The sequence below is a fragment of the Erythrolamprus reginae genome, chromosome 8 (assembly GCF_031021105.1).
Source record: "Erythrolamprus reginae isolate rEryReg1 chromosome 8, rEryReg1.hap1, whole genome shotgun sequence".
Lineage (NCBI taxonomy): Eukaryota > Metazoa > Chordata > Lepidosauria > Squamata > Dipsadidae > Erythrolamprus > Erythrolamprus reginae.
Genome location: NC_091957.1, coordinates 1,244,906 through 1,266,527, shown reverse-complemented (window position 1 = coordinate 1,266,527; position 21,622 = coordinate 1,244,906). Strand labels below are relative to the sequence as shown.

At 44.0% G+C, this 21,622-nt stretch overlaps 1 protein-coding gene across 3 annotated transcripts in view; it reads left to right on the top strand.

The window, feature by feature from the left end:
• Positions 1 to 21,622, top strand: part of SH3GLB2 (SH3 domain containing GRB2 like, endophilin B2) — a 30,617-nt gene that overhangs the window by 6,489 nt on the left and 2,506 nt on the right. The window contains exons 2-10 of one of the 3 annotated variants that reach the window (XM_070758630.1): positions 3,180 to 3,321; positions 4,121 to 4,249; positions 5,021 to 5,154; positions 5,433 to 5,525; positions 10,304 to 10,366; positions 14,153 to 14,176; positions 14,857 to 14,946; positions 15,488 to 15,588; positions 21,286 to 21,553. In XM_070758630.1, coding sequence (XP_070614731.1) covers positions 3,180 to 3,321; positions 4,121 to 4,249; positions 5,021 to 5,154; positions 5,433 to 5,525; positions 10,304 to 10,366; positions 14,153 to 14,176; positions 14,857 to 14,946; positions 15,488 to 15,588; positions 21,286 to 21,553 — 1,044 coding nt within the window. The remainder of the gene's footprint in view (positions 1 to 3,179; positions 3,322 to 4,120; positions 4,250 to 5,020; positions 5,155 to 5,432; positions 5,526 to 10,303; positions 10,367 to 14,152; positions 14,177 to 14,856; positions 14,947 to 15,487; positions 15,589 to 21,285; positions 21,554 to 21,622) is intronic. The other 2 variants (XM_070758628.1, XM_070758629.1) reach the window with 2 other exon arrangements.

The window sequence follows — 21,622 nt, the reverse complement described above, 5'->3', positions numbered from 1 at the left end:
TCCATAGATAGGCAAGAGATATAAACCCCAGTACTGTGTATTGTGGAGTCTTCACTCAGGTCCTCTCTTGCAGCTTCCATATATAGGCAAGAGATATAAACCCCAGTACTGTACTGTGTATTGTGGAGTCTTCACTCAGGTCCTCTCTTGCAGCTTCCATAGATAGGCAAGAGATATAAACCCCAGTACTGTACTGTGTATTGTGGAGTCTTCACTCAGGTCCTCTCTTGCAGCTTCCATAGATAGGCAGAGATATAAGCCCCAGTACTGTGTAATGTGGAGTCTTCACTCAGGTCCTCTCTTGCAGCTTCCATAGATAGGCAAGAGATATAAACCCCAGTACTGTGTATTGTGGAGTCTTCACTCAGGTCCTCTCTTGCAGCTTCCATATATAGGCAAGAGATATAAACCCCAGTACTGTACTGTGTATTGTGGAGTCTTCACTCAGGTCCTCTCTTGCAGCTTCCATAGATAGGCAAGAGATATAAGCCCCAGTACTGTGTATTGTGGAGTCTTCACTCAGGTCCTCTCTTGCAGCTTACCTAGATAGGCAGAGATATAAACCCCAGTACTGTGTAATGTGGAGTCTTCACTCAGGTCCTCTCTTGCAGCTTCCATAGATAGGCAAGAGATATAAGCTCCAGTACTGTGTAATGTGGAGTCTTCACTCAGGTCCAGTTTCCCCTCCTCTTCTCCCCCCTCCCTTCCTGTGTTAATGTTACTAATTTACCATCTGAAATAATTCACTTTACAAAAACTTGGCAAGAAAAGTTTTTTTGAAAAAATGGGGCAAATTTGAATTAACTAATTTCTCTCTTAACATAAATTTGGGGCTCGCTTGTGGTCACAAGTTGAGGACCACACCTGTATAATGACCGTCCTTGTTTTCTTTTGCTAGGGTTATGATTCCGCTTCTATTTGTGGGTCTTTGAATTTTGCTCCTTTTCTTCTTCTTAGCATTACTATTATCCAGAGTAGAGGGAATATAAACAGCTGGTACTGGAAAGAAAAAAACATCCAGAATGATATGTGATTATCCTGCTGCTGCTACTATTGAGTTTCCAAGATGCAGGGTGTTTTTCTTTCATTACCAGTTAATTGAATATTTCTTTCTTTCTTTCTTTCTTTCTTTCTTTCTTTCTCTTTCCTTCCTTCCTTCCTTCTTTCTTTCTTTCTTTCTTTCTTTCTTTGAGACGTTGAATTTGTGAGACACTCATTATCCTCCCACTCCTGCTGTGGAATGATCCACTTAGTTCTGCCGTTACAACTCTCTTGGCTCCTTTGGAGAAAATTTTCTTCCAAGCATCTGTTTATGTCATAAAATATTAAACTGGCATCGTTTGAAATTTGAGCCAGATTTTTTATTATCCCTCTTTCAGCTGAGATAAGGTTCATAATTCCCAGATATAAATCAAAGTTAGAGTCTGAAGACCTTAAAATATCTACAGATTCCCCCTCTCAACAATGCCTCGGAATCCCATTCTCCAAAAGAATGTTTTTTTAAATTGATTGGTTTTCTTTAATTATAGAATTCTTTCTTGGCCAAGTGTGATTGGACACACAAGGAATTGGTCTTTGGTGCATATGCTCTCAGTGTCCATAAAAGAAAAATATACATTTGTCAAGAATCAGGAGGTAGAGCACTTAATGATTATTCATTTACTTATTTGATTTGGACATCTGGACATCTCCATAAGGGACATCTCTCTGCTAACAGAGCCAAAGGACAAATAACAGGCAATATTTTATTGCATGCTAAAAGCAGGGGGTTGTGCATTGATGCTTTACCCAAGTCCAGCGTTTGACCAGGAAGAATGCTCCAACCCTCTTGGTTAAAGCATCTGACAGCTCCTGATAAAAGGGCTAGCTCTTGGATTTATGAGTACAATTAAGCTAAACATTTCCACTGCTAACCAAGATAATTGATTTTTGCACCATTTCACTATCTTTCCCTTCTACAATCTTTAAATGAATTACTGCATTTGTTAAATTAGGAGAGGATAAGATGGGATGGGATGAGATAGAATAGCATAGAATAGAATAGAATAAAATAGAAAATAGAATAGAATAGAATAGAATTCTTTATTGGCCAAGTGTGATTGGGCACACAAGGAATTTGTCTTTGGTGCAGATGCTCTCAGTGTCCATAAAAGAAAATTTGTCAAGAATCATATTATTATAAGTGTTGGAGCTGCGAGAAAATGTAAAGATACTGGGAGACATGGCTAGAAGATACATTAGAGAGAAAACTAGCAAAAAGAAGCCTGAATTAATCTTGTTAGGCAAAGCCCATGAGAAATTTGACAAAGACCAATTGTATTTAATCCTTCACATAACAATGGCAGTGAGAATAGTAACTGCACAATACGGAAAAAAATGAAACCATGCCCACGGAGGAAGGTATTATTGAAAAAATAACATTATGTGGGGAAATGGACAGTATCTAAAATAAGAGATGGGGAAGAATTTATTAATTGTTGGGATGAGTTTTATGATTGGATGGGAAAAAGGGAAAAAGAAAAAAGAGTCAACAAGTGGTAGAAAACTTGGAGAGTAAAGATAAGAGTTTGGGATATAAAAGGGAATAAAAAAAGAAAGATAAACCTGATTAAAATCACTGCTAAGATTTGGTGTATATAATGTAAATATGACTTGTGTCATAGAAAATAAACACTATCAGAATTCTATTACAGTCACAAATTGTCCAACTTCTTTTTGTAATGCTTTGTTTGTCTTGTTTTATGTGTTTTGTTTATAAATAAAGTTTATTTTATTTAAAAAAGTTTTTTTTAAAAGAATCATGTGGTACAACACTTAATGATTGCCACAGGGGTCAAATAAGCAATGAGGAAACAGTCCATATTGATAAAAATCTTAAGTATACACAGTGAATCTGGTTTCCCCATTGACTTCCTTGTCGGAAGATCTCAAAAGGGCGTCACGTGACCAAGAATCCGAATGTGTATCCTGTGACTGCAGGGATCCTGCAGGGATCATTAAGTGTGAAGAACCGTCGTAAGTCCGGTTTCTTTCCGTGCCATTGTAACTCTGAGCGGCCACTAAACGAATGCACTCTAAGTCGAGGACTGCCTCCACCCGCAGTCTCGCTTTTCGAAATGCCATTGGAAGAGCCATCCCTTTCTTTCCTCTTGGGTTTTCGTTTTCTCTTCTCCTTGCAGTTCACAGAGGAAAAACTCGGCCAGGCCGAGAAGACGGAATTAGATGCCCACTTCGAGAACCTCCTGGCACGAGCGGACACCACCAAAAACTGGACGGAGAAGATTTTACGACAGACGGAAGTCCTGCTTCAGCCCAACCCCAGTAAGAGCTTTATTATTTGCACCCCACAGGTGCTAAGAAATTAGGACCAGCCATAAAGTACGGTATTTTTGGAGTATAAGACGCACCTTGGTTTTTCGGGCGGAAAATAGGGAAAAGAATCTACTTGCCAGATATTCAGCTTCAGCACATTATTTTATCCCTTGGTTAGGGCTTTAAAAAAACTTTATTTGGAGAGAGTAACAGTGAAAGAGCTTGCAAGCCGGTAAGGGCTGGGAACATCATTCGCACCTGGAAAGAAACATTCGGAGCAAGTAGAGCAATGCAAAGACTTAGGGCTGGGAAAACATTCTTCACAGAGAGTAACAGTGAAAGAGCTTGCAAGCCAGTAACAGCTGAGAACATCGTTAGCACCTGGGAAGAAACATTCGGAGCAATGAAAAAAACCCTGCAAATACTTAGGGTTTGGAAAACATTCTTTGCAGAGGGTAACAAGGAAAGAGCTTCCAAGCCGTAATAGCTAGGAACAGCATTAGCACCTGGAAAGAAACATTTGGAGCAAGTAGAGCAATGGAAAAAAAAAACCTGCAAAGACTTAGGGCTTGGAAAACATTCTTCGGAGAGAGTAACAATGAAAGAGCCTGCAAGGTAAGAACTGGGAAGGTTGTTAGCAGCTAGTTAGGGCTGAAAAAAAAGCTCTATTCAGAGTATAAGACGCAGCATTTTTAGGGAGGAAAGGGGTGCATCTTATACTCTGAAAAATACGGTATATCCCCCCCCCCCCCCCCATTTTCTCCTCTTGTTCTCCTCTCCACAACTGCCTCTGTCCATTTTGTCGCAGGTGCCCGAGTGGAAGAGTTCCTCTATGAGAAGCTTGACCGGAAAGTCCCGTCTCGGGTCACAAATAGGGAACTTCTGGCTCAGTATATGATGGAAGCGGCTTCCGACTTCGGAGCTACCTCTCCATATGGTGAGTCATGGCCACGGGGGCTTTTCGGCGTTGTCCCCCCAATGGGTATTTTATATAACTGTAAATTATTATGAGTATTTGACAATGATTTATTCATATATGTCTTGATCCGGTTAAAGGATTAATAAGATTTACTTGAGTGTATCAAAGCATTTTTCTTTCAAATTGTTCAAAATCTTAAAATTTATAAAAAATAAATTAAATAAGGTTCAGGAGGGAAGTGTTTTTAATAGGAAAGTGAACACAAGAACAAGGGGGCACAATCTGAGGTTAGTTGGGTGGAAAGATCAGAAGCAACGTGGGAAAATATGATTTGACTGAAAGAGGAGTAGATGCTTGGAACAAACTCCCAGCAGACGTGGTTGGTAAATCCACAGGAACTAAATTGAAACATCCCTGGGATAAACATGGATCCATCCTAAGATAAAATACAGAAAATAGTATAAGGGCAGATTAGATGGACCACGAGGTCTTTTTCTGCTGTCTATGTTTCTAATATACAGTATATACAGTATATATAAAGATTGATGGCAGAAAAAGACCTCCTGGTCCATCTGCCCTTATACTATTTCCTGTATTTTCTCTTACGATGGATCTATGTTTATCCCAGGCATGTTACTGTGGATTTACCAACCACTTCTGCTGGAAGTTTGTTCCAAGCCTCTACTCCTCTTTGAGTCAAATCATATTTTCTCACGTTGCTTCGGATCTTTCCCCCAACTGACCTCGGACTGTGTCCCCTTGTTCATGTGTTGTGTGTTTTCTCGGTAGGCAAAACTCTCATCAAAGTTGGGGAAACCGAACGGCGCCTGGGGGCAGCCGAGCGGGACTTCATCCACGGGGCCTCCCTCAATTTCCTGACCCCTCTGCGCAACTTCCTGGAAGGCGACTGGAGAACCATTTCGGTGCGTATAAACGAAGGGCGGGGGAGTCGGTCCTATTCCGAAAAAGCCCCCAAAGCCCCCGATTGTCTCCAGAGGTTGCGGATGCTCCAACGCTGGAAGGTTTTAAGCAGATGTTGTCTGAAGCGGTGTAGGGTCTCCTGCGCAAGCAATTGGGTGGACTGGAAGACCGCCGAGGTCCCAGATGGGAGGGGAGGGAGGGATCGGAATGCAGAACAGCAGAAGCGGAAGGGACCCTGGCGGTCATCTAGTCCAACCCCGGGGTTTTCTATGCTTTCCAGAAAGAGAGGCGGATCCTGCAAAACCGCCGACTGGACTTGGACGCTTGCAAAGCTCGGCTGAAGAAAGCGAAGGCCGCGGAGGCGAAAGCCGCGGTAATTTTTTCCCTCTCATGCCCCCCCCAGTCTCCCCACTGTGTTGTCCTGCCTGCCGGCCCCCATCTGTGTCTCCATCAGCGCCAGATCCCGTCTCTTCATTCCTGTTTCTTGCCCGCTGGATGGATTGTGCTGCTGATGAGGAAGGGAAAGGCTTGATAGCTTTGTGACATCTTCTGCTCTCTCTCTCTCTCTCTCTCTCTCACACACACACACACACACACACCCCAAAAAGGACAAAAAACAGAGCAGGGTTCTACCGGCTGCAAAGCAATAGAAACTGCAGTTGAATGTTTCCAGATGTAAAATAATGCACTTGGGGAAAAGGAATCCTCAATCTGAGTCTTGTATTGGCAGTTCTGTGTTAGCAAATACTTCAAAAGAAAAGGATTTAGGGGTCGTGATTTCTGACAGTCTCCAAATGGGTGAACAGTGCAGTCATGCGGTAGGGAAAGCAAGTAGGATGCTTGGCTACTTAGCTAGAGGTATAACAAGCAGGAAAAGGGAGATTATGATCCCGCTTTATAGAATGCTGGTGAGACCACATTTGGAATAATACTGTGTTCAGTTCTGGAGACCTCACCTACAAAAAGATATTGACAAAATTGAACGGGTCCAAAGACGGGCTACAAGAATGGTGGAAGGTCTTAAGCATCAAACGTATCAGGAAAGACTTCATGGACTCAATCTGTAGAGTCTGGAGGACAGAAGGGAAAGGGGGGACACGATCGAAACATTTACATATGTTTAAAAGGGTTAAATAAGGTTCAGGAGGGAAGTGTTTTCAGTAGGAAAGTGAACACAAGAACAAGGGGGCACAATCTGAGGTTAGTTGGGGGAAAGATCAAAAGGAACATGAGAAAATATTATTTCACTGAAAGAGTAGTAGATGCTTGGAACAAACTTCCAGCAGACGTGGTTGCTCAATCCACAGTCACTGAATGTAAACCTGCCTGGGATAAACATAGATCCATCTTAAGATAAGATACAGGAAATAGTATAATGGCAGACTAGATGGACCAGGGGGTCTTTTTCTGCCGTCCATCTTATATGTTTCTAATAGGGGAGAGAGAAATAGCCCCAAATTTCTGGGTTTTTTTCATTTGTAAGAACGGCAACCGAAGCATTCAAACGTTCATTTAACAGCCTGCACAAAATCCTCACGAGTTACGACCATGATGCGTTTAAAAAGAGCGCTATTGCGGTCTTAAGCTGAGAACCACAACAGGACTTGAAACTCCTGCACATACAAAAAGCCCCAGCTGACTTTTTTCGCAGCGTTTCCACCCGATGCCTCGGTTCGTCTTTCTTTGCCAGAAACTCACATCCTAACAGAATAATAACAGAAACTAACCAGCATCCGATTAGGGACAATCCTAGCCTGTCCAGCCGGGAGCATCTTTAACACACTAATTTTGGTTCCTTCCTGCCTTGTTTCGTTTCCTTCCTCTTTGCTATTTACTCTGAATGTCTTGTCCTTCCTGTGTCCTGCTTTTTGCTCCACTAATCTCTGCTTTCATTTTGTCCTCTCTCTCTTTTTGTTTTATTTTTGTTATTTCCATCTGTAATTTTGCTCAGTGTGAGGGAACTGTGAGTATTACTTGTGTTAGTGGTGCTGTGATATTATTATTATTATTGCTATTATTATTATTATTATTATTATTATTATTATCATCATCCTTCATTAATCATTCTTCGGTACGACTTTAGTAACCGCGTAGTTGATGCATGGAACTCAGTACCAGACTCTGTAGTGTCATCTCCTGACCCCCAAAACTTTCCCCTTAGACTGTCCACTGTTGACCTCTCCCGATTCCTCAGAGGTCAGTAAGGGCCACGCATAAGTGCACCAGTGTGCCTTCCGTCCCCTGTCCTAATGTTTCTTTCTTTCTTTTTGGGACAACATTTGAGAGGGCCTCTTGGGTGCATGGGGAGAAGCGGGTGGGGATTTGGAAAGAGGAGGGGGGGGTCTTCCCAGGAATAGGGGCAGCAATGAGCCCCTTCCTCAAATAGAGAGTTGGGTCTCAAAGGCAGGATTGCGGGGAAACAGGGCTGTCTGAAGGTATAGATCAGTGATGGCGAACCTTTTTGTCTTTGGGTGCAGAAAGAGCATGCATGCGCACTACCGCACATAATTCAATGCCTGGGGAGGGTGAAAACAGCTTCTCCCACCACCTGGAGACCCTCTGGAGGCCAAAAACAGCCTCTTTCCCAACTTCTGGTGGGCCCAGGAGGCTTGTGCTTTGCCCTCCCTAGGTTCCAAAGGCTTCCCTGGAGCCGAGGGAGAGTGAAAACGCCCTCCTCCGTCCCTCTGGAGGAGCTCTGGAAGCCAAAAACGCCCTCCCAGAGCCTCTGTGCAAGCCAAAAATCAGCTGCCACAGGTTTGCCATCACTGGTATAGATAGTCCTTGACTTGCAATCAATCGTTTAGCCCAGTGTTTCCCAACCTTGGCAACTTGAAGATATCTGGACTTCAACTCCCAGAATTCCCCAGCCAGCGAATTCTGGAAGTTGAAGTCCAGATATCTACAAGTTGCCAAGGTTGGGAAACACTGGTTTAGCCACCGTTCAAAGTTACAACGGCAGTGGGGAAAAAAGCGATTGATGGCCCTATTCCATGGCAAGCGGTCCAGGTTTACTGTTACCTGAAATCCGTTAAACAAAATAATTCCAAAGCCCAGGGCCATTACGGAAACCTCATGAGAACCTTTTAGACTTTTCGTCGGCTAATTCATTCCACCTATCAAGAAATCGTCGCCCCTTTTAAAACCAGCCGTTTCGGTTGATTTTTGAAGCACGCAATTGTTTTCGTTTTGTTTTTTCTAAATGGACTTATTTTCTTCTTGCTCCAGCCTTTACTCGCCAAACCTTTTGCATCCTCCTCCTCCTGGGGTGGATTTCAAATGCATGAAAACCTTGCATGGCCGGTGTGGAATTTTGGCAATTATTTCTCCTCCCAAGTTTCTAGTCCTCATGTTTTTCCTCCCCCCCCCCCGGAATGCTGTATGTCAAGCCAGCTTGAGAGCAAGAAGAGGACGAAGGCAGCAGCTGCTGAGCAGTGTATATGGTGTAAATGTATGAGGCAAGGCTGCTCCCATGCCTGTCGTGGCCTGCGGGAGGCGTCATTTCTGTTTCTGCTCTCCAAAGAGAGTCGTTGAGAGTCGGGCAGTACCCAAGGTTTAATCAATCATTACACCGGGGGAACAGCAATTTCGTTGTCTTAAATCTGTGGCTTTAAGTTGTTTTTGGCCTCTGGATCCAAAAACAACTAAAGTTTTTGTCTATCACGTCAACTTTTGAAGCTACAGGATACCCACAAAAGTCATACAAATTATTATTATTATTTTTGTTATTTATTAGATTTGTATGCCTATAAAAGAAAGGAAAGTAAAAACATACCCAATATACTGTTTAAAAAGAATAATTTTATTCATACACTAACAGTTACTGCAAGTTAAATTGTTCTCATACAAATAGTTGTGGGTTTTTTATTGAATGGTAATTATACATATTAAGGTAAAAGTTTTAGCTTGTAGCTTTTTCTGGAGTGTTTGATCTGTGGGCATAATAGTCAGCTGTGATACGTACATCTCATCTATCTTAATATCGTGCCTCCGTGACCTTCAAATCTGGGTGGACTGCACCGAGATTTTCCCGGAAGTGAGCAAGACGGCTATGTCACAAATGCAATTTGATGCTCATGTTGCCTAATTAACTATAGGATATATATACTGCTCAAAAAAATAAAGGAAACACTTAACACATCCTAGATCTGAATGAATGAAATGGTCCCATGGAGAATTTCATTTGCACAACTATTCCATTTGCACAACAGCAGGTGAAATTGATTGTCAATCAGTGTTGGGCAGTTTGATTTAACAGCAGTTTGATTTACTTGGAGTTATATTCTGTTTATTTATTTATTTATTTTATTGGATTTGTATGCCACCCCTCTCTGCAGACTCGGGGCGGCTAACAACAGTGACAAAAAACAGCATGTAACAATCCAATACTAAACAACTAAAAAAACCCTTATTATAAAACCAAACGTACATACAGACATACCATGCGTAACTTGTAAAGGCCTAGGGGGAAAGAGTATCTCAGTTCCCCATGCCTGATGGCAGAGGTGGGTTTTAAGAAGCTTACAAAAGGCAAGGAGGGTGGGGGCAATTCTAATCTCTGGGGGGAGTTGGTTCCAAAGGGCCGGGGCCGCCACAGAGAAGGCTCTTCCCCTGGGTCCCGCTGTTGTTTAAGCGTTCCCTTTTTTTTTTTAGCAGTGTATACACATAAGGTGTAGAGAGAAAAAAAAACTTGACGTGGTAGAAGAAAACTAATTACAATTTTGAAACCAGCCTTAATGAACTATTTAAAAAAGCCCAAAAATCAAACTCAACCGAAATTGTCTTACAAATTGTTCCCCAGTGTTATTGTTTTGTGGCTCGGGCAGCTCAATCTCAGCCCTTTTTAAGATCTGATGGGGGGGGGGGGGGGTTTCTTCAACTCCCAGAATTCCCCAGCCAGCATGTTTGTTGGGGGATTCTGGGAGTTGAGGTCCCATCCGCCTTAAAGCAGGCTGGCTGGCTGGAGAATTCTGGGAGTTGAAGTCCGCGTAAGATTCTAAAACCCTGAGAAATAAACGAGAGAGAATTGGGAGGTTTGGGGATGGGGGACCCCGAGGATTGCCCTTCCTCGCCAGTCCCCACGCCCCCTCCCTCGCCCCCTCCCCTTTTCCCGACCTGTGATCTGTGTGTGAACTTCTATTCCCCCCTCCGTAGGCGGTGCCCGACTTTCAAGAGACTAGGCCGCGTAATTACATTCTCTCCGCCAGTGCCGCCGCGGTAAGAGCAGTCTGGGGCCCCCCTCCATCTATCCTCGGACTCCCCCCAGACCCCCCTTCCTCGCTCAGTCCAGCACTGGCTGCGCCCAGCATTTTAACGTGAGCCGAGCAACCCCCAAAAGACTTAGGGGGGTGACACCACAGCAGCTTTACAATATTTGGAAATATTGGATTCGCAACATTTGCCACAAAGAAAAGGGGGTCTGCACGTCTCGTTTATTTATGCCTTTTCGGCACCGAAGCTCAGCTTTCCCTCTTCGAATGAGCCAGGTTCAACTCCCAGAATCCCCTGCCTTGCCTTTGCTATATTGCAGAGCATTCTGGGTATTTAAATCCACATTTCTGGAATGTTTTAAACGTTTCTTTTTTCTGTTTTAATTTCCTCTCAAACCTGTCTTGGACCCAGGATCCTGGCAAGCCCGGTTAATCTGACCCCGGGACTGACCCACCCCAAAAAGTCTCCCTTGCACCAAGCCAAATGGGGTGCAAGAATCTTGAGGTTCTTCTGCTGATGAAACACCAACGTAGGGAGTGAATTCCCAAAGGCTTTTTTTTTCCCAACTGGCCTTTCTTTGTTTTTATCCTTGAAGACATTTCACTTGTCAATCCAAGAAGCTTCTTCAGTTCTAGGCTCCAGTTCAGTTCAAACTGAAGAAGCTTCGTGGATGAGAAGCGAAACGTCTTTGAGGGGAAAAACGAAAGAAAGTCCAATTGCCTTTTGAAAAAAACGCCTTTGCGACAAGCGTGACTTGGACGATTGAGAATCTCCATAGAGGTGCAGGTAGTGAAGCTGACCATCTTTAGCTCATAGATGGACAGTTGGGGGACCCCCTCATTGGACCCCTGTCTCCCTCTGACTTCGCCACCTTTTCCCCCCCATTAAAAGGAGAAAAACCTTTTAAGGAACAAAAAACCCCAATTCCCGACCGATAATTTTGGGCCACCAAAAAGCACGTTCCTTTCCCAAAGCGGTTCCGTTCATCGTCCACCCCCTTCGGACATTTGTCCCATTCATCTGGGTTTACAGTTGGTGCTCCTGCCTCACGTTAAAATGTTGGAACCTCGAAACCCCCACCCACTGTTTCCCGCCGTTGGGAAGGAACCAGATTCAATCTGGATTCGGGGAGATTTTGTGGGGGGGGGGAACCAGGGGGTCCCCGAAATCCTGGCTTTGCAGAGTGATCGCTTCCTTTCAGCGTTGCATGCCGGCTGCTCCCCCTAAATCAGGCGCCATCGTCACCCCGTGGGGGGCCTTTCTTTTCCAAGGTGTTTTTCCTGCTCCAAATTGGCAACTTTGCAGAAGGAGTCGCAGGGGTTAATAATTCAAGCTCTCGATTTAAAAGTTTGAAAGGAACCGTTTTTAAATCGAAAAGCAAACCCACAAAATACCCGTTACCTGTCTGGATCAACACCAAAGCAACTGTGCAAAGAAAAAGGGGGTTCCTTTCCTTCTTAGAATGTCTAGGTCAGATATTTGGACTTCAACTCCCAGAATTCCCCAGCCAGCGAATGCTGGCTGGGATATTCTGGGAATTGAAGTCCAGATATCTTCAAGTTGCCAAGGTTGGGAAACACTGGTCTAAGTAATATAATAAACCTTCAACAAACTTTAAGTAGAGTTATTGTAGCAATGTAGGTTAATCAGTCAATGAATTAGACTTAGTACAATAATTATTATTATTATTATTATTGTTGTTGTTGTTGTAATATTGTATTATTATTATTTTATTTTATTATTTTATTATTTTATAATAATAATAATAATAATAATAATAATAATAATTTATTAGATTTATATGCCACCCCTCTCCAAAGACTTATTATATACAGATAGGCAAATAAACTATATTAGTTACACAGTCCAATATCATACACATATAATCCTAATAATGGTTTACAAACCAGGTTATCACACACAGCAAAATATACACAGAGCAAATATAAATCTCTCTAGTATAAACTCCCGCAAGAGAAACATAGTTGGCTCCCTCTTGTGGCCAACCAGCAAAATGACTCTTAAAGGTACAGTCTTAAAAACCTACATTGTTAGCCTATGTATTGCAACAGCCAACATAGTTACATACAGTATACTAACATTCCTAACAATAAAAACATCCTAAACAAGTGGGCACCTAATGCGCCATCACGTGTACGCAGTAAGAAAGAAAAGAGAGGAGAAAAAAGCCAACAAAGTGAAGACAGCAAAAATTTAAAATTTAAAGACAGTGATCACCGATGGGAGGGATTTTCGCTGCGACAGAAAGCAGCTAACTATTTAAACAAACATAACACATTTTCCCAAAGTCCAGAGATAGAGGTGACCAAACTAAACTAGAGGTTTCCTGCCTAAGCAGGGGGTTGGACTAGAAGACCTCCAAGGTCCCTTCCAACTCTGTTGTTATTGTTTCTTAAAGAGAAGGACTCGATAGGGTCAAACTTTACTAGTTGAAGCCCAAGTGTTAAAAGTTGCAATGTTTGGAGCTCCCCACACACACACCGGTTTACACCCTTAGTTTTCTGGGTGTCTCCATCCCAGATCTGTTCCTGGGACATAGCCCATTTTGGGCGGAATGTTTTTGCCGTGGGAAAGAAAGGCACCCAATCCCCCCCCCCCCCCCCCCAATTTGGAAACGCTGCTTTGCTTAGGCCTGGTCACGTGGTGCATGGCGTGTTGTGTTTTGCGGGTGGGTGGACTTTTTTGCGCCAGAACCCAACAAAGTGAGCAGACGGAGCCCACTACATGGTCCATCTTGAAGGACGAAGAGTTTCTCCTGGCTCCTAAGATGGGACGGGTCTGTCTAAGCCTCCAGGAGTCTCCAAACTCAGCCAATTTAGAGTGTTTTAATGTTAGATTTCTTGTATATTTTGAATTATTTATTTATTCATTCATTTCATCCATCCATCCACCCACTCACTCACTCACTCACTCACTCACTCATTCATTCATTCGATTTCTGTGCCACCCCTCTCCGAAGACTCGGGTCAGCTTACAACATACACTGCTCAAAAAAAACGAAGGGAACACTTAAAACAACGCAATATAACTCCAAGTCAATCAAACTTCTGTGAAATCAAACTGTCCACTTAGGAAGAAACACGGATTGACAATCAGTTTCACCTGCTGTTGCGCACATTCAATTTTGTACAGAACAAAATATTCAAGAATATTTCATTCATTCAGATCTAGAGTTTGTTACTTGGGTGTTCCCTTGATTTTTTTTTTGAGCAATATATAAAAACAGTGAATTCCAATAACATCAATCCAATTAAATTAAAGTTACATAGCTACCTAAAATCCCTTAAATATTAAAATCAATCCCACCCATTCATACAACGATCCTACAAGCCTTTGCTTGTGGGAGCCGCCCTGAGTCGCTGGAGAAGGGTGGCATAAAAATCAATCAATCAGTCAATCAAATGAATGAATAAATAAATAAATTTAAGACTTGCGGACTTCCAACATTCCCCAAATTGCTGCATGGCTGGTTGGGGGATTCTGGGAATTGAAGTCCAGTCTTAAAAAGCGGCGAAGTTTGGAGACGCCTGGCCTTCCTCAATCCATACTCCGGACTGGATGGGTTGAAGGAGGGGGAGAAATATAACCCCCTCCCCATTTGGAGGTCTATGACCGTCTGCCACTCTGGCTGGGGAATGGGACGGGCTGCATTCGCACGGTGACCCCTGTTGGGGCAGGCCCCGAGGAGGCCCCATTGTGTTAGAATGTGGGCGGTTTGGTGTCTCCTGATGTTTGACTCGCTTTTCCGTTTTGTCCTGTGGTTCCCCACAGCTTTGGAGTGACGAGGTGGAAAAAGTAAGTACTACCAATATTCTGGTATTCCTCTTCTTTTAAAAAATTAAATAAACAAACAAACAAAGGATTAGAACTAAGGATGACCTCAATAAATAAATAAAAATAAAATAAATAAATTTACAAAGGTGAATTATACTAATAGCACAAATTGCTTAAAATTAAGAACTTCTATTAAGATGATAAAATCGCAATACGCCAAACATGTGGGACCGTAAATATATATGCGATACGATACGTGTAGGATATTTATAACTGCATAAAATATAGTAAAATATTAGTAAGAATAAGACAGTGAAGAGAGAATAAGGATAGCTCTCTCTCTGTTTTTAACTGTGATGTTTTTCTCTTTGTTTCTCATTTTTCCTTTTGATATTATAATATATAACACTCTGACGACATTAGTAGAGGACTAACGAAAGCTTAGTTAATTTTAGAAGTTTTAAATAAATTTTAAACGTTCTGGAGATCGCAATGGCTGTTGCCTCTTCATTTATAAATACACCTGGAACTTGCATTTTTAGGACAATTCATGATTATATATGTATATTTGTAACGACACCGTACTGATACCGTACACAATTGTGTTTTCTTCTAAATAATAAACTTCGATTTTTTTAAAAAAAGGTGGGGTGGTGGTGGATATATTTACAATATTTGGAATATTTACTCATGTTTTGCAGGCAGAACATGAGCTTCGGGTGGCCCAGACGGAATTTGACCGACAGGCGGAGGTCACTCGGCTTCTCTTGGAAGGAATCAGCAGCACGCATGTGAGTGTTTTAATTCATTCATTAAATGTATTTGCCCGCCATAAGGCTGCCCTGGGTCACTTACAGTAATAAAAAAGGAGAAAAATAAAAAGGTGTGTAAACAGAAGTATTTGGCATGATAAATCATTGAAGTATATGTGAAATTATTTTGTAAATGGAAAAGAGCCTGTACTAATTTATATACTTGAGACAAATTAGTCTAGTGTATAATTAATATAATATAAATATAGTGACTCTAATGTTAATGTGTTCTGCCGGGCTCTCTGATAGGAGCCTCCCGAAAATTCAACGGTACAAATTTCAGACACACACACACGTTTGAAAATTCAAAACAATGTTCTTTATCACAAAATTCAAAATAAACTAAGCACTCTTTTTGTATTGCAAAGAGCACTCTTCCCAAAACAGCCGGGTAGTCTGTACAATGTCCCTTAAGCAGTCATTAAGTACTTAGCTAGCTGCTGTGAACCAGCTGTTAACCTCCCATTTTCAGCATATTCCCCTGGACAATATGCTGGACCCTCCTCCTCCTCTCTTTCAGGTCAACCACCTTCGAGGCCTCCACGAGTTCGCTGAAGCTCAGACCACGTACTTCGCCCAATGCTACCAATACATGTTGGACCTCCAGAAGCAGCTGAACAGGTAGCTTAGAGGGGTTTGTTTTTTTATTTGCCCAAGGTGTATGAAGGGGAGGCTATTTGGAAGGAGGGTCCCAAATAGGGCCAGGGGCAGCCCCACTTTAATGATCTCACATACACACCCACCCGGTGACTCGGCGCTTAAAATATTTGGCTAAACTTTAAAACGTTTTGGAAAGTTGGTGGTCTTCAAGAATTTGAGATCGTGAGAAGAATGAGTCAGCTCCATCTCTGGGGGTTTTTAAAAAGTTCGGACCACCGGAACAACTTTTTTAAACCCCCAGAGATGGAGCTGACTCGTTCTTCTCATGATCTCAAATTCTTGAAGACCACCAACTTTCCAAAACATTTTAAAGTTTAGCCAAATATTTTAAGCGATGAGTCTGCAATGGTCTAAGACAGTGATGATGGGGAACCTATGGCATGGGTGTCACAGGTGGCACGCGAAGACATATCTGCTGGCACACGAGCCGTTGCCCTAGCTCAGCCCCATTGTGCAAGTGTGTGCCGGCCAGCTGATTTTTGGCTCGCAGAGGCTGTGGTCGCGCATTTTTGACTTCCAGAGAGGGAGATGGAGGAGGGCTTTTCTACCCTCCCCGGCCCCAGGGAAGCCTTTGGAGCCTGGGGAGGGCAAAACACGAGCCTCCTGGGCCCACCAGAAGTTGGGAAAGAGGCTGTTTTTGGCCTCCAGAGGGTCTCCAGGTGGTGGGAGAAGCTGTTTTCGCCCTCCCCAGGCATTGAACTATGTGCGGTAGTGCGCATGCATGCTCTTTCTGCACCCAAAGACAAAAAGGTTCGCCATCACTGATCTATACCTTCACACAGCCCTGTTTCCCCGCAAATCCTGCCTTTGAGACCCAACTCTCTATTTGAGGAAGGGGCTCATTGCTGCCCCTATTCTGGGGAAGACCCCCCTCCTCTTTCCAAATCCCCACCCGCTTCTCCCCATGCACCCGAGAGGCCTTCTCAAATGTTGTCCCCAAAAGAAAGAAAGAAACATAGAAAGAAACATTAGGACAGGGGACGGAAGGCACGCTGGTGCACTTATGCGCGGCCCTTACTGACCTCTTAGGAATTGGGAGAGGTCAAGAGTGGACAGTCTAAGGGTAAAGTTTTGGGATTAGGAGATGATACTACAGAGTCTGGTACTGAGTTCCATGCATCAACGGGGGAAGCTGTTTTTGTCCTCCCCAGGCATTGAATTATGGGTATGGGCACTCACGCATGCACGATAGCCATCACTGGTCTAAGATCTGTGGCTTGAGCAGGGAGATGGACTAGAAGACCTCTAGGGCAGAGGTCCCCAACCTTTTTTGCACCAGGGACCGGCTTTAAGGTAGACCAGTTTTCCATGGCCCGGTGGGGAGGGGGGGAAGCTAGCTGTCAGCGGCGCCGTAAAAGGGGCGATCAAGAGAGGAATGGGTGAATGAATGGACGGAGGGTGGGAAGGAAGGAAGGAAAGAGGGAAGGGACAGGAACAAAAGAAGGGTGCAAAGGAAGCAAGGAAAGGTGTGAAAGGGGAGAGTAAGAGAGGAAGGAGTGAAAGAAGGGAATGAGGGAGGAAGGAAGGGAGGAAGGAAAAGGAAAGCAAGAAATGGAGGGAGGAAAGGAAGGAAAGAAAGAAAGAAAGAAAGAAAGGGGGAAGGGACAGGAACAGAGGAAGGAAGCAAGGAAACTTATGAAAGGGGAGAGTAAGGGAAGAAGGTAGGAAGGAGAAAGAAAAGAAGAAATAGAGGAAGGGAAGGTAAAAGAGAGAAAGAAAAAGAGCAAGAAAGAAAGCAAGAAAGAAAGAAAGAAAGGCAACTTCAAAGAAAGGCTCACTGAGCATCTCTCACTCTCTCTCTCTTTCTATCCCTCTTTCTTTCTTTCTCTTCCTTTCTCTCTCTCCTCTTCCTTTATCTCCTCTCTCTCTCCCTCTCTCTTTCTCTCCCCCTCTCTCCCCCTTTCCCTCTCTCCCTCTCTTGCTATCTCTCCCCCCTCTCCCTCTCTCTTTCTCCCTCTCCCTCTCTTTCTCTCTCTCCCCCCTCTCTCTTTCTCTCTCTCTCCCCCTCTTTCTCTCTCTTCTTCTCACTTTCTCTCTCTTGTTTTCTTTCTGTCTCTTTTGCTTTCTCTCTCTCTCACTCTTTCTTGTTTTCTTTCTCACGCTCTTTCTCTCTCTTGTTCTCTCTCTTGCTATCTCTTTCTCTCCCCCCCCTTTCTCACTCTCTCTTTCTCACTTTCTCTCTATCTTGCTGTCTGTTGCTCTCACTCACTCTCGTTCTCTCTCCATTCTTCTCAGCGATGACGCGCGCACGCCCTGCCCGCCTCACCTTTGCGAGAGCACTTTCGCCCCGGGCTCTCAGCAAGGGGGTTTGGAGGAGAGGCGGGGCCGGCGAAGGTGATATTGAATGTCGGGGGAGAACGGGCGGCTGCAAGCGCTCCCTATCCCCCTGCTAGCCCACTCGGAATATTCAAAATAAGAAAAGCCTTCGCCGGCAAAGGTTTTTCTTATTTTGAATATTCCGAGTGGGCTAGCAGGGAGATAGGGAGCGCGTGCAAATACCCGTTCTCCCCCGACATTCAATATCACCTTCGCCGGCCTCCGCTGAGGAAAGCCTTTGCCGGCATTTCCTCTCGTTGTCAAGGAGGCGCAGCGGCGGGCGGAGAGAGGGAAGGGGGGGGGGCAGCGGCGTCCCTCCTGGCCTTGGCGGGCCGCCCAACCCTCCCCACCTCCTGCAAACGCGGCGGGCGGCGGGGGGAGAGCGAGGAGCCGGTTCCGGCGGGCGCGGGGCTTGGCTGGCTGGCGGGGGGAGCGCCGCTGGTGATGCGGAAAGGCCGAGGGGGCCCTGGCGCCGCGGACCGGCTGAAAAGCTCCAACGGCCCGGTCCCGGTCCGCGGACCGGCGGTTGGGGACCTCTGCTCTAGGGGACCCTTCCAACCCTATTATTCTATTTTGTGTTCATATTTAAGCTGTGACATTTAAGGGGATTATTATTATTATTATTATTTCATTTGTTGTCTTCTGTTCTGTTCCTCTCTGGCTTTCAGCTCCAGAGGAGAAATGTAAGTAAGAGAAAAAAAATCAGAACCTGCCCCCACCCCCACCCCAGTGGTTTAATTTATAATGGAAACCATTTCAGGGTTTTAACATTAAGAGCACAATTTCATTAGCATTTGCTAAATTTATCAAATTTCTTAGATCGGGCAGAAATTGCTTTTTTTCCTGTATCTCACTTTATAATGCAAGTTGGGCAGGTTGTGTTTGTTTATTGCATAATAACTATATAAATACAGTGAAACCTTGTCTTACAAACTTAATTGGTTCCGGGACGAGGTTCTTAAGGTGAAAAGTTTGTAAGACGAAACAATATTTCCCATAGGAATCAATGGAAAAGCAATTAATGCGTGCAAGCCCAAAATTCACCCCTTTTGCCAGCCGAAGCGCCCGTTTTTGCACTGCTGGGATTCCCCTGAGGCTCCCCTCCATGGGAAACCCCACCTCCGGACTTCCGTGATTTTGTGATGCTGCAGGGGAATCCCAGCAGCGCAAAAACGGGTGCTTTGCTGGCAACAGAAGTCCGGGGGTGGGAAGGGAGCATCATTGAAATCGCAGCATCGCAAAAACACCGAAGTCCTCGAAACCCCACCTCTGGACCTCTTTGTTTTTGTGATGCTGTGATTTCACTGAGGCTCCTCTCGTTGGGAAACCCCACCTCCGGACTTCCATTGCCAGCGAAGTGCCCATTTTTGCGTTGCTGGGATTCCCCTGCTGGGATTCCCCTGCAGCATCACAAAAACACGGAAGTCCAGAGGTGGGGTTTCCCATGGAGTGGAGCCTCAGGGGAATCCCAGCAGCACAAAAAACAGGTGCTTTGCTAGCAACGGAAGTCCAGAGGTGGGGCATCCCAACAGCAGTGGTGGGTTTGTAAGGTGAAAATAGTTTGTAAGAAGAGGCAAAAAAATCTTAAACCCCGGGTTTGTATCTCGAAAAGTTTGTATCACGAAGCGTTTGTAAGACGAGGTATCACTGTATATTGCATAAATAAATGTATAAAGGTTGTTTTTATTTTAGTATGGATGCAAAAGTAGATAGAGCAGCTTTGAATTTTTAAGACGAACTTTAGAGCGTTTGTAGATCTTTTTCAAGTACTTTTATAGATCTTTTTCACCAGGTAGAGGAAACCTGGTTAAGGAGAGGTTTTTGGAGGTTTTTAAGAAGAGATTAGACAGCCATGTAATATAAATCCAACAAATAAATAAATAAGTCCAGTCAGTCAGTCAATCAATCAATCAATCAATCAATCAATATAAATATATATCAATTGCTAATCCTGGCTAGTTTTAATCTGGCGGCATGAACCTTGTAACTTGCCTAGCGGAAGAGGACTCTGCATCCTCAGAAAACAGCCAAGTTCACGCAAAACTGAGGGGAAAAAGAAAACACACCAAGCGGAGAGGGTGATTAAGGAAATGCTAGCATGTGCAAAATTAAGCAAACTTACATTAGGATTACAGGAGAAGCCAGCTAAAGAACCTTATACCGTATGGCGGAAACTTTATAGTTGGGTAGGAAAGAAAAAAGATTTAAATTAATCTTAAAGAAATAAGGGGAAATTGTAGAAATAGGAATGTAAATGTGAATTCATACTAAGATTATTGATCTTGTATTTGTTATGGGGTTTTTTTTTCTGTTTGTGTTTTGTTTTTTTCAATAAAAATTTATAAAAAAGAAAGAAAACAGCCAAGTTTATTTATTTAGCGAGCAGATGATCAATTCGACACACGAGTCTTCCAACTCAAGTGGGCTGCAGGTTTTGTGTTAAGCATGTCCAGATATATGCAGAGTCGCGTAGGAGGACTAGATAAGATACTAGAATATAATGTGGGAATGAATGAACCAGTAAACGACAGAAAAGACGTTTGTAGAAAACAATAGATTTACTCTTCAGTGGAAAATATGTCTTCTTTATACAGGAACTTTACATCAGCTGTATTCAGCTTGCTTACAAGTAGATACTAAACCAATCCAGGTTTCTAGTAGATACTCAACCGATCCAGGTTTCTAGTAGATACTCAACCAATCCAGGTTTCTAATAGATACTCAACCAATCCAGGTTTCTAGTAGATACTCAACCAATCCAGGTTTCTAGTAGATACTCAACCAATCCAGGTTTCTAGTAGATACTCAACCAATCCAGGTTTCTAGTAGATACTCAACCAATCCAGGTTTCTAGTAGATACTCAACCAATCCAGGTTTCTAGTAGACACTCAACCAATCCAGGTTTCTAGTAGATACTCAACCAATCCAGGTTTCTACTAGATACTCAATCAATCCAGGTTTCTAGTAGATACTCAACCAATCCAGGTTTCTAGTAGATAATCAATCCAGGTTTCTAGTAGATATTAAACCAATCCAGATTTCTAGTAGATACTCAACCAATCCAGGTTTCTTCGTATCACTATTACTATTCTACTCAATATTTAACTGACGCTCAAATTGCTCCAGCCAGCCAACTAACAACCGCCACCATCAGCAGCAAACAACAGAGAGAACTATGGTGAAGTTGATTTGCATCTTATAATGCTCTGGCCCAATCAGGTTGCAGTTCACACACTCTGACTCAGCATTAACATGCTTTGCATATGGTCATCCTGACAAAGCGCATTGAGTCGAAAAGGCGGAAGGGACGGCTGGCGACTTCTTTCCTTCTCTTTATCCAGGTTGCCGGGGACGTTCGTGGGCAACTCAGAGTCCATGTCGCCCCTGCCCAACGCTGCTTCGCCGACAGCCATGGTCGCTGCCGCAGGGCCCGCCGTGCCCACCCTCCCGGTGGTGCCCACGATTGCCGGGGCACCCAACTCGGCTCCGGTGGTGGAAGCTCTGAACCCCAGTGAGGCGAAGCCTCCCAGCAGCGGCACCAGGAAAGCCCGCGTGCTCTACGACTACGATGCGGCCGACAGCAGCGAGCTCTCCCTGCTCTCGGATGAGGTGGGCACCTGCAGGGCGCAGGGGGGGGGGGGGAGGACGCGTGGCAACTGGGGAGCCCCACCAAAATCC